We start from the raw sequence: 13,164 nt of genomic DNA, 5'->3' as shown, positions 1-13,164 counted from the left end.
CCATGATATACGTGGCTTCCTCTGCTTTGAACTATGCACATAAGTCTTGCCCTGTGATCTGCAGTTCTTGTCCGGTCCATCTGGGTATTGAGAAATCTCTCTTTCATAAAGGAGCTCACTGGCGTCTGTGTGGACGAATTAAGTGTGAGCCAATTATAATTTACTGCGAGTTCAAACGATGTAATTGGGATGGTGATGTCGAATAAATTGGTCTTCCCGATTTGTTTGCTGGGGTATGTCGTACATTAATTCTATGATTTGGATAGACTAATTTTGTTATTATACCCTAAGTGAATAATTTAATTTTTTTAAAATACGTCATATGTTAATTTACGAATGATCTATTATTTTCACTTATGTGTAATGGAAGTGGGCAAAATAATTGATAAAGTAATATTTCATATATTGGATGAGCAAAAAAAAAAACAATTTATATAACATTTAAGGATTTAATATAATATATATATCAAACAAATAATTAATTTAATTGATTTTTTTTAAATTACCTGATATTGAGTAGAAATATGGTTATGCAACTTGCGTTCAAACTTTTTAAGTCAACAAATCGTTTGGGATTGCCTCTGGCAATCTAAAATCACTTGTTTAAGCAAAAGTAATGACTTATAGTTGTGGTGTGGGTAGAGGTGCACAAAAAATCTGAATATTCGATTTTACGTAAAAAAATATCCGAAATCGAATTTGGGAAAAATCGGTTTTTTTTTAAACCGGATTGGATATTTTAAAACCGGATAGTATAACCGGTTTGGGAAAAAATTGGACGACTGGATTTTTTACCAAATTAAAAACCGATTTGAAAAAAATCGGATAAAAAATTGGTTTTTTATCCGGAAAAAAATCCGGTATGGGGTTTAAAAATCCGGTATGGGGTTTAAAAAATTGGATGACCGGATTTTTTACTGGATTAAAAACAGGTTTTTTTAGAAAATCGGATTTTTTCAAACCGAAACCGGTTACATCATCCGGCCCTCCAAACCGGTTATGATCCGAACCGATTTTTTTATAAACCGATTTTTTAACTTGATGAAAAAACCGAATCGATTTTAATCCGATTTGGATCAAATTTAAATTCGACTATGTGCATCTCTATGTGGGGGGACTTTGTTATGAAAAGTATTTTTGCTTTAAGTATATACAATTCTTTTTTATCAAAACAAGTATCGAAATTATTATATATTAAAAAAGATTAATAATTTATTTTTAATAAAATATTTCATATATAAGAATATTATAAATTAATTATCTTTAAAGTATTTTTTATATTTTTATTATAATTTAAGTTGATATATTTTAAATATTATAGTATTAATAAATGTAAATGTAATTTAAATGTTATATTTTTAATTTACAATCTTATATCTACAATGAACATGTTATATTTTCAAAAATAACTTTTTGACAATAATCTCAAATAATTAAATTTTTAATTTTACTTTTCAAAAGTACTTTTTAAAAGCAATATCAAATTAACTCTGTATTTTCGAAAACTAAAAGAGTATGGAATCTTATTCTAAATATCTAATTACTTTTAAGGTATTTTTAGTTTTGAAACTAAAAACTCGAGTCTTGACCTATATTTTTATTTGAATATTTTTATAAAAATATTTTAGATAGACAATTAGATTTGAGTCTTATTTTGAAAATTTAATATTAATGAAATATTATTGGTTTTAAAATTAAATAAGATAAATCATTTTAAATTTATATAATAACTAAAAGATTTAATCCAGATTACGTTTTTATACTTGACCGAATAAAAATCCCCTACCAAAGCCTAAATTAACAAAAAAAAATAAAAATAAAGTCCTAACCATAGAGGCTTCACCAAACCCTAAAATCCCATAAATTTTTTTCTATTTTTAGTTCCGAAGAAAAGCTTTGAACTTTGGTCCCAAAATTTGAATCTCAAAACTAGCCTTCAAAAAATCCCTCCTTTTTCTTCTTCGTATCATATAATCCTGTTTTATTAGTCTGTCGCCACCATTTCCCATTTCTCCACCGTAAAACAAAAAACCCTAGTCTTCAAGCTCCAAACCTCATCTCCATTACTGCCAAGAATGGGCAAAAAGAAAGTTACCCCTCAATCCAATGATCCCAAGCTTCAAAACCCATCTCACGAAACCCATCACCCTTCCAAAGATTCAACCTTTACAAAATCTTCCAACCCTTTGAGCCGCCAATCTTCCATTGAAGACCCTAAGGAGAAGCTCCAAAATCTGAAGTCTCTAAACTCTTTACTTGTCAAGGAGGCCTTTGAAAGCAGGCAACAGATTGAATCCTTGGCTCAAGCCAAGGAAGCTCTTGAGGCTGAGTTGAGTGAAAAGAAGAAACTTGAAGCTGAGGAGAGTGATAAAGATGTGAGCTTTGAGTTTCAATGTGAGCTGTTTTCAGTTTACACGGGGACCCAAATGTTGGAACTTGGTGTTGAGATGGAAAAGATGATCGGGGACTTGAAAAGAAAAGTGAATGGACTGATGGGTAGTCTTGAAAATGAGAGGGAAAGGTTGAGTTTGGTTTATAAAGAGAGAGATTTGGTAAGGAAAGATTTTGAATTGCAGGTTAATGAGGGTAAGTTGATGAAAGAGAAACTGATGGAAATGGAGGAAAATCAGAGGAAATTTGTACAAGAGGTTGGGAAACTGAAAGCGGAATATGATAGGTTGGTTAGGGAGAAAGATGACTTGGAGAAAGTGAAGAGTTTGATTATGAAAGATAGAGATTTGTTGCAGAAGAACATGAATGATGCGACGGAGGAAGTTGGGAATTTGAGAAGGGAGAATGAAAAAATTGTGAGGGAGAAGAGAGGGATTGAGGTTGAGAAAAATGAGCAAAGATTGAAAATTGATGAGATGGAAAAGGAAATGAGGGAAATGAATGAAGTTATATCGAGTTTGAGGAAGGGAGATGGTATTTTGAGGTCGAAGATTTTCGAGTTGGAAAAGAACTATTGTGAAGCAATGGATCGGGAGGCTGAAAGAGCGATAGAGATCGGTGCATTGGTGGAAGAGAAGAGAGAAAAAGAAAGGAGCATTGAAAGGTTAATGGATGAAAAGGATTTTGTGTCGAAATTATTGGAGGCAACAATGGTGGAGTCAGGGGATAGACATAGAAGAATTGAGAAGTTGTTGGACAAAATTGCTGCGGCTGGAAGGGTGTTGGAAATGAATGAGAATGAATTAAAGGATATGCACAAGCAGATTGAGGAATTGTCTGGAGATAAAATCGAGATCGAGAAGGCCAAAAGCCGTCTCGAGATAGAAAATATAGAGTTACACAATAAAGTGATTGAGCTGAAGAATGTTGTGCAGAAGCTGCAAGAGGAATGCTCAGATCATCAAAAGAAGAAAATTGAATTGATTTCTGAAGTTAGCTGTTATCAAGAGTTAGTTGATCAAGTAACACTTCAGAAGGACCATGCTTTGAAACAACTCGATGAGGAGAAGCATAATGGTGTTAACTTGAGTTCAGAAGTTACAAAAATGGAGAATACACTCAAGAAAACTGTGGAAGAGCTAGCACGGAAGGAGGCTGAATGGCGGAACGTAATCAACGGAAAGGAAGAGATGGAGAGTCACAGTAGATCAATGGCTGAAGATAGAGATAGATTGCATAAGGAACTTTTGGAGGCTAAGAGAAGTTTCAGTGATTTGAAAGCTAAAATGGAATCGACCACCATTAATTACGAGCGAGCATCGACTCTGTTGGAGAACACTGCTTCACTGTTATGTCAATTTAAAGCTGAGAACAATGGGAAATCGACGGAAGAAGCCGTTGTTGCTGAACAGAAACTCGAAGATGAAATAGAAGCATATGCAATGAAATTGGAAGCAATCAAAAAGGCATTTAAGAACAAAGAGACGTTGGCTCAAGACTTGAAGCAGAAAGTTGTGTTGATGGAGAAATCCATGGCGGAAACCGAAAAGAAAAAGAGTTTCTGGACTTTAGTGTCTTTTGCAACCACAATTTTGGCTGCAATTACTTTGGCATATGCTGCAAAAGGACGTTGAGTGGTTTGTGGTTTTACTGGTTAACTTTGTTTTCAGCTCAACTTTTTTCGTTTACTTGTAGGATTAACTGAGAAAACTCTAATGTACAACATGGTATGTTGTCTAGTTTTGAACTTTTAGCTCAGTGATCAATAATGGGTTCTTGGATAAGAAAAGAATCATAACCTTCTTCAACTGCTACATGCCAATGCTTCATATTTTTCTAGTGACACTCATGTGTTGTCTGCTTATATGTCATTTTGTTGCTTATACTTTTTGATTACACATGTCTTTGTTATCCGGGTTAACGTGTGAGTTTTGGAGAACCCAACAATACAAGCCAATACTGAGTTCGAGTAACTGCGTTTGTAAGGTGTGTGTACGTTGTCAGTAGGTTAGAAAGTTCTGAATAAATATTACATTATATTTGTTCACTAGGTATGTTTCATGATGACTAATTCAGTATTGATATAAATGCATGAACAAATATCATAGGAGATGAGCCATTTGTGATATCTTTTGTAGCTGGCTCCTATGTTTCTCGGATTTGGGTTTGAGTTTCGAATATATATAGATATATTCAACACAAGTTTGTTTAGTTTTTCAAAAACTTCTTTCATGTATATGGAAAGTCACATCTTCGTATTCATATTCGAATATACTTTACACATGAGTATTCGAACTTAAAGAAAAATAAGGAGTCGGAATAACATAGTTTGATTTTACACATTCAATACTTGGGTTCCAATCTCAGAAGAGGCCATGCGACCTTTATCAAGTTAGGGTGGCAAATAAGACAGTCACAAATGTCATCCAATTCTTGTATTTTGAGGCTATTCTATTCATTTCACTTTCTTCAATGGCCATTATTTTGTAATAAGTTAGATAACTTTTTTCACAATATAAAAATTATTTTAATTTATAATAAGAATATAATATTAATATATATTAAACATCAATTAAATTAAAAAATATTATTGTAAACAATAACACATAAAATATCATTAAAATATATATATATATATATATATATATATATATATATATATATATATATATATATATATATATATATATGCTTAGTTGGTATTTAAAATCCTCAAACTTTTGAGGGAAAAACTAGTGTAGCCCCCTGAATGTGTCCCTTAAAGTGAGAAAAAAATAATTTAATCCTTCGACCAACAAAATCAAACGTTGACTGTTATGATGCTTATATGACAATTTACAAAACTTACATGATAACACAATATTAATATAGTAGTTCATCATATTATTGTACATATCGTAAACAATAACACATAAAGTGTCATTAAAATAATATATATAGTCAGTTAGTTAGTATTTAAAACCCTTAAACTTTTGAGAGAAAAACTAGTGTAGCACCTGAATGTGTCCCTTAAAGTAAGAAAAATAATATAATCCTATAACTAACAAAATCAAACGTTAATAGTCACGACGTTTATATGATAGTTCATTGATATGATAGTTCATGATGTTATTATGGCAATACATGATATGCAATGATATGGTAAATAGGTTTAATTGTTTTTTTTTGATAAGTTTGTGGAGCCATTGAATTTTCAAAAATTCAATGACTTAATTATTTTTTTATAAAAATTAAGAAATTATTTAAATTTAAAATATAAAATGTAAATAATTACTAATATATTTAATATATGACATATAAAAATACTAAAAAATTAAATTATTTAAAAAATTCAATTTAAGGATCACATTGAATGTGAAAAAATTCTGAAATCACATTGATTTTTTTTGGGTAAAAGTTTGAAAATTTCAGATACCGAAAACATGTACAAGTTAAAAATCTAAATCTCGTTTGTTTCTATTTTTAAAATTTTCAAGACAATTTAATGAAGATATTGAAAACATTTTTATACTTTCATATTATCATATATTTTTATTTTTCATAAAGCCTTTTCTAATTTTATAATCAATCACGTTTTTTAATCGTTTTCTATTTTCTAAAAATATATAAAAATTGAAAATGACATATATTTTCTAGAATGTTTATGTTATAAATAAGTACCTAAAGTATATTATTTTTCTCAATCTAAATATCTAAAGTATTTTTTTAATCAAAATAAGTATCTAAATTTATATTTTTTAGTCAAAATAGGTACCTAAAATAATCAGTTTTTTTCATTTAAGTTTTGAAAGAGTTGACATGTGACATCAATTAAGGAATACTTTAGGTAGTTAGATGAAAAAAAATGAAAACTTTAGATACCTATTTTGACCAAAAAGATAAATTTAGATACTTATTTTAATCAAAAAATATTTTGGGCACTTAAATAAAAAAAAGTGATATATATTTTAGGTACTTATATGTTATGCAAGCCTTTCAAACAAACAAACCCATTGTTGATCAGCATGCTAAATATTTAAGTACAGAATGAAACCAAATATGAACATATACATTCAAATATATATATATATATATATATATATATGAACATATGGATTTCCATGCTTGTCTATCATAAATATATATAATCATAACCCATGAATCTCAAACTCAAAATTTTCTCATATCTTGTACAACAATATAATTGTATTTACAGATTACAGTGGGCTTGCCCACAGGAGTTTTTCAAACAATTCAACAGCAATAATCAAAAAACGAAAAGCTAAAAGGGCAGATTTTAAGCAAACTTTACAAATACTAACGCCATGTCTGAACGTACAGTGTCATAATACCAAGGAACCATTCGAATCCATGTTCTAAAACATAACACTAGCCCTACACCAACTCTTTGATCAACTACCATTCCTTATGCATATGTATTCCCGTCTTATGCGGCAAGAAGCCAGGGTTCATACCTATTGAACTTAGTAGTCCGTGCTAAACGTACACAAAAAGGCTCTAACCAGTACGAGAGCTTCGTCAAACCATATAACATCCATTGTCCAGACATGCTGAAATACCTCTTCTTCGTCAACAATGCGACAGTAACTGCAAACTTCCTAACCACCACGAGATCGTGTCGTTTATGGCTGCCTGTATGTAAAGTTAATTCTATTTAACAGTCATAACTCACGAATTCACTTATCTCGTCCATGACAGTATGGAAGTGATTGTTATTTGGCAACAAGTAGAAACCGATGGTTGCCTGTTCCATATATAGAAGTTTAACCTTATGGCCAGCCTTTTTAAGCCCTTCGACATAAGCCAACTGCCAATCCTGAATAAGGTCCAATCCGGCAACCACCACAAGACTCTTTGGAAATTTGATTCCTTCAAGGCTTTTACCATTAGGACCGAACGGATTACATGCAGGATGGTCACGGTTTTCGCCTTCAGGTAGAAAAGCTCTCCAGTACCAGTCTCGGTCTCGTAGAGTAACAAAGTATTTCCCATCTAAATGTTTTTCGGATTCAGTCCTTTCTTGACCACTAAACATTGGATTGAGCAATATATTTCCCAATACATCAATTCCAGATTCTACGGCTCGTGCCGCAACATGGTGTGCTATGTTACCACCAGAGCTATCCCCAGCCAAATATATATGAACCATTGAATCTTTCTGACTTTGAAGCCATGATCTAGAGTTCACCCAGTTAAGAGCGGTCCACCCATCATCATAAGCACACGGATATTTATTTTCAGGTGCACGTCGATAATTCACAGAAACAACAACAGACTGGCAAATACCCACCAACCGTTGACATAAAGTGTCGTATATAGCACTATTTGCTGAGGAATGTGCAAAGCTCCCACCATGAAAGAAAATTATAACAGGGACAACCTCACCCACAACAGGCTTCTCGAGGTCAACGATACTCGGTTGAGGCTCTTCAGCAGTTGCAGGTCTGTAAATCCGACAAAGGAGGCTCGTAGCACGATCAATGAGGACATCAAATGAGAAAACCCCATCAACTGGGTTCAGATTAGCAGTGACTTTACGATCGAGATACTCTGCCAAGGGACGATTGAAAGTGCCATCCGGTCGACGAAGAAGATTGTAAGCCAACTTAAAACTGGAGATGAGGACCCATGTATTTAGGGGAACCACCATCTATGCAATAAGATATACACACAGCATGTTAGCAACCAAGACATCATGAAATCAAATCTAGAACAAAGAAGATCTTTTACAACCTATTTAATATTGGCCTCTCTAAATTCATCAAATACATGAACTGAAAACCCTATAGACCCACACATTAGCTACACTCACTTGCAAAGATAAACAAAAATTTTGCAAAGTATTCAAGTCAAAAGTTACCATCCTACAAAGCAAGCTGATCCAAACCAATAACTATATATGATCTTCAAAATCCAATGAACACCAGCAAAGAAAAGAAAAGAAAGAAAGAAAGAAAAAACTACTACAAAGGCTTAACCAAATAAAAAAACTCCAACTTTCTTGGAAAACAAACTCAAATATCATGTTGAAACATATAAATAAAATTTTCTATAAGCAGCGACGGAATCATCTTTAAACAGTACAAAAATCTTTATAAAGAAGATTAGATAAGGTATCCAGCTCTAACAAAAGATCAGCAGTAATTCAACTTAAATCACCCGAAAATAAATCAAAATCCATTTAACAAAAATTTAACAACCCAGTTTAGAGATAAGCAATACAAGTTGACCAATGAAATGAAGGGAAAAAAAGATTGTACCTTGCACTCATTGAGGTTGACATCATTGCTTCCAGACATTTCCCCTTCTTTAAACACTCAAAAACAAAACCCAGAAGCTAAAAATAGATATTTTTGAACAAAGACTCACAATTCATATCACAAACCAAAAATCAAATGAAAAGGAAACCCAACAAAGATTTTAGTCTTTTCTCCACGCTAGAGATCCCTCCTTTGCCATTCCTTTTTTCTTTCTTTCTTTTTTCTGTTCCAAAGTCCATAAGCATACGAGCAAAAAGTGAAAAAGTTTTATTTTTATTTCTTAATAATTTCTTGAATAAAAACAGATAAAGAGACGGTAAAGATAAATCTCAGTTGTAACTTGTTGAAAAGGATAAGATGGTGTGCGCAGGTTAGAAATTCTAAGGGTGTGGTGCTAAAATACTCATAGAGTGAATGTGGGACATGAGAGACGACACGACAAAATGAGTAGCCGAAGGATTTACGTCGCGTGGGTCCCTTACATGTGGATTTAAAATTATATATTTTTGTGATGCAATTATATATATATATACATATATATTTTTTTGAAATAATATTTTATTTATTTATTCTACACACCAAGAAGTCAAGAACTGTAAAATAAGATAAATAATACATACTAAATAATTAATTAGTAAAATATAACTCCTTCAAATTTATTTTGAGATATAAGTTATTTATTACAGTGTAAATAAAACTTGTCATGTGTAGGTGATGTGGTTCATAAAATATATTAAAAGATATAACTTATCATATAAAATAGATAAAAATTGTATGAAATTTGTTACTTTAACGTTACAAGTTTCAAACTCGCCATCTTCACATTACGAGTTTTATGTGCATTATAGGAAATGATTTATATTTCAAAATAATTTTTCATCACTTTTTTGAAGTTCCTACCCATATTATTTTCCTAATTTTGCCCATTAAAAACTTATTTAATTGGGTAGAAAAAACCCAAAATATTTAGTTAAATACATGCAAAGAGTTTTCTAAATTAAATTTAAATTCATTGAGTTGGTTTTTTAAATAAATTGAATTAAATAGATTTATCAATTAAATTAAAAATAACAAAATAACAAAATAAAATTGGACCATAATTTATGTAATCATTTATTTTAATTTACTGTGTGGACCCATCCAGCCAAAGAAAATCTGTAGTGCCCCAAATGACCAATCCCAATAATAATTCCACCTTCTTGGCTTTTCCCTTCTCCATTCATTCCAACCCTACTTTATTTATTTCCACGGAACATTCCAAACCTTTCATAAGAATTAAGGATGAAGTATACAAATGGTATTTCGATATAAGGTATTGATATGTTATCTCACTATTAAATATTAAAAAAAATAATTTTTTTAATTATAAGATATTATTTTTTAGTTATTTAATTATTAAAACTTATAAAATGATTATTTAACTATTCATATATTATAAACCCGTCATTTTTTGTTAAAAAATCGAAGATCGCTTGAGCTGAATGTTAATTCATTGACAATGATATAATAAAATTAGATTTCATAATCATTTAAGTTATATTTTGTAAATTGAATCTCCTTTTACATTGTATCATCAAATTTAATACTTAAAATATAATATTGTCGAGCTAGTTATTGAAAATAAATGGTGTGCCAATATACATCATCAAAATTTATACAAAATAATTTAAAATCTTTTGAATATAAATTAACTTTATATAGACTTTGTTTATATCGGGTCCCGAATTTTCAATCCAAATATCCTCAAATAGTATTATTTATTGTTTGTTATCATTTTGCACTATTTTAATTTTCAATATTTCTCATGTATATTTAAGAAATAGGATAAACTACATATCTAGTACATAAGTAAATAACTTTTATTTTATTTGGCACCTAAATTTTATTTTTTAAAAATATACCTAATATTTATTTTAGTTTTCATTTTGATATGCATCTTTAAAAATTTAACGTTGATGTTACCAAATCATCATCGAAAAAGAGATAATTAAACCGTTCATTACTCAACTATCTTTTCACCCCTAGTTTGATCACTAAAATTTAAAAATGTTCAATTTTATCATTAAACTTTTAAATTACTCTTATTGTAATTACTCTGTTTTATTTTATTAATATTTGTCATGATATGATATCTATTATTATTATATTGACTTATACGTCGCATAGTATTAAAAAAATTAATTAAAATCAAACCCATATTTCAAACCTAAAGATTATACCTAAACCTTAGATCCCGAATTAAAATGAAATCTGTAGATTGAAGTTGACAATTTAGAATGAAATCAGAAATATGTTGTGAAACCGGTCATCAACACAATAATTTTCAACATCGAAATCACAATATATCTCAGAGTAAGGAGAATGAAAAGCTTTGAAGCATAGGGACCTTAACTTTGAGGAAGGGGAAAAACTGATGGTGCAGTAGCTACACTTGAACACGTACTATATACAATCATTAATTTCAAAATGATTTTGACTTGTCTACAAGCATAGCAACTCACATGTATTGGCAGATGCATGAAGGCATGGCAATCGAAATAGGTATATTATAGCGTTGATGTTTCATGGAGGAGTAGAATTATGAAGCTTAGGCGGCGGAGGACGTTGGAACCGAAAAAACCAACGGTGGTGGATCGAAAAACGACACTAAGGAGGATGGGGGTGGGGGTTTATAATTTGGATTCATGAATTGGGAATAATTTTTAGGTTTAGGATTTGGGTTAGATTTTAGATTTTTAATTTAATTTGTTATTTTAATCCTACATGGCATATATATTAATAACAAAATAGTAATAAATTTAGTATCATATAAAAATATTAATAAAATAAATTAGATTGATTAAAATAAGAGTAATTCAAAAGTTTTATTATTAAATTAAAACTTTTTAAATTTCAATGACCAAAACAAGAGTGAGAAGATAATTGAGTGATGAACGATGTAGTTTACCCTTGAAAAAGTAAAATATTTAACATCAACAATTCTGTTAATTTTTTAATAATATGTACCAAATTGAAACATAAACTAAATTTAAGTATGATTTAAAAAATAAAGTTTAGGTATAAAAAAGGAACAAAAGTAATAATATAAGTACTAAACATATAATTTATCCTAAGAATATTTAGGTGAAATTGGGCTCTTTTTAGGAGGAGCAACGGGCTCTTATATATTTACGATTTTGTTATATTCAAACCAAGAAACAAGTGCCCCGCGAGAACTCTAAACATGAAAGGAAATATATAATGTTTCCCGCGAAAACTCAAAATCTCGTGCCACGTTTGCAATCCTCGTGATCATCTAATGACCAATCACATTCCACCAAGCTTTGCTATATAATGTTCCGCGCACAACCCTCTTCTCTCGAATCATCCATTTATCAGTTTAGGCCGACACCTTTGCCATTCCAAATCTTCTATTCCTTTTTACCAACAAGATTAGGGGTTTGGGATTCTGAAAGATGAGCCCCCAGGAAGGATCAACCAAAGGAGGGAGAGGGAAACCTAAGTCATCCAAGGCGGTTTCCAGGTCACATAAGGCCGGTCTTCAGTTTCCGGTGGGAAGGATTGCTAGGTTCTTGAAAGCCGGGAAATATGCCGAGCGTGTCGGTGCCGGAGCTCCCGTCTACCTCTCCGCCGTATTGGAATACCTCGCTGCCGAGGTGAGATTTCTTGTGGTTAATCGATTTGTGCGGCTATGCTTTTTAGGGAAAAAATTGTGATTTAATAATCGTTTACGTTCTTCATTACGATTTATTTAATTTGAGTTTTGATGTGGGTTGAAATGATGGATTGATGGTTAATTGATTCGAGGGTTCGTTTTTTGATATCTGGTTAATTGATCTGTACTATTAGTCAATCAATAAATAAAACAGTTTCTTGAAGGTTGAATAATATAGGGGGAAAATAAGACCCTTTTTGATATTGTTTTTACTTGTTATCAGGTTCTGGAGCTTGCTGGAAACGCAGCGAGAGACAATAAAAAGAATAGAATAGTTCCAAGGCACATCCAACTAGCAGTGAGAAACGATGAAGAGTTGAGCAAGCTGTTGGGTTCGGTCACCATTGCAAATGGAGGTGTCTTACCCAACATTCACCAGAATCTTCTTCCCAGTAAAGCGGGAAAGAACAAGAGTGATATTGGATCCGCTTCCCAGGAGTTTTAGCATTTCTCTTATCCTTTTGATTTCTTGGGTTTTGTTTTGAACTGTTGTGTGATATGCAATGTTTTCTTTTCGCTTTGAATCCCTCATGTTACGTTTTTGATCGAATCTGTTATAATATCAAAGCTATTATATGAAATTTGCTTGCGTCTTTCTTCCTTCCTTTCCACTTCTCATTTACTCTACCTTCATCACTTTGCTAGAGAAAATTGATCACCATAGGTTGCATCTTATCTTGAATCTCATGCTGCATTCAACACAAGTTGTCAAGTATTTGATAATGTAGCCATTGCGTCAGAAGTCATGCATACCATCGGTTGCAAGGGTAATGGGAAGTAAAAGTCTTGGGGCTCCCA

At 31.5% G+C, this 13,164-nt stretch overlaps 3 protein-coding genes across 3 annotated transcripts; 2 read left to right on the top strand and 1 right to left on the bottom strand.

Annotated features, from left to right (window-relative positions):
- The first annotated feature begins 1,977 nt into the window (after positions 1–1,977).
- LOC120207900 (cingulin-like) lies at positions 1,978–4,040 on the top strand. Its single transcript, XM_039207302.1, has one exon. It carries the CDS (start codon positions 2,076–2,078, stop codon positions 4,023–4,025), a length of 1,950 nt encoding a protein of 649 aa, XP_039063233.1. The 5' UTR covers positions 1,978–2,075; the 3' UTR covers positions 4,026–4,040.
- A 2,644-nt stretch (positions 4,041–6,684) lies between these two features.
- Positions 6,685–8,846, bottom strand: LOC120207899 (gibberellin receptor GID1A-like). Its single transcript, XM_039207301.1, has 2 exons — positions 8,652–8,846; positions 6,685–8,041 (listed from the first exon to the last, which is right to left on the bottom strand). The coding sequence occupies exons 1-2, from the start codon at positions 8,688–8,690 to the stop codon at positions 7,046–7,048; spliced, it is 1,035 nt and encodes a 344-aa protein (XP_039063232.1). The 5' UTR covers positions 8,691–8,846; the 3' UTR covers positions 6,685–7,045.
- A 3,163-nt stretch (positions 8,847–12,009) lies between these two features.
- On the top strand, positions 12,010–12,879 carry LOC120207896 (probable histone H2AXb). The gene is made up of 2 exons (XM_039207298.1): positions 12,010–12,307; positions 12,590–12,879. The coding sequence occupies exons 1-2, from the start codon at positions 12,107–12,109 to the stop codon at positions 12,809–12,811; spliced, it is 423 nt and encodes a 140-aa protein (XP_039063229.1). The 5' UTR covers positions 12,010–12,106; the 3' UTR covers positions 12,812–12,879.
- Positions 12,880–13,164: the final 285 nt, after the last annotated feature.

The sequence above is a fragment of the Hibiscus syriacus genome, unplaced genomic scaffold (assembly GCF_006381635.1).
Source record: "Hibiscus syriacus cultivar Baekdansim isolate YM2019G1 unplaced genomic scaffold, ASM638163v2 tig00015435_pilon, whole genome shotgun sequence".
NCBI lineage: Eukaryota > Viridiplantae > Streptophyta > Magnoliopsida > Malvales > Malvaceae > Hibiscus > Hibiscus syriacus.
Note: the sequence above shows the minus strand (reverse complement) of the source record. Positions and strands in the feature narration are given on the sequence as shown.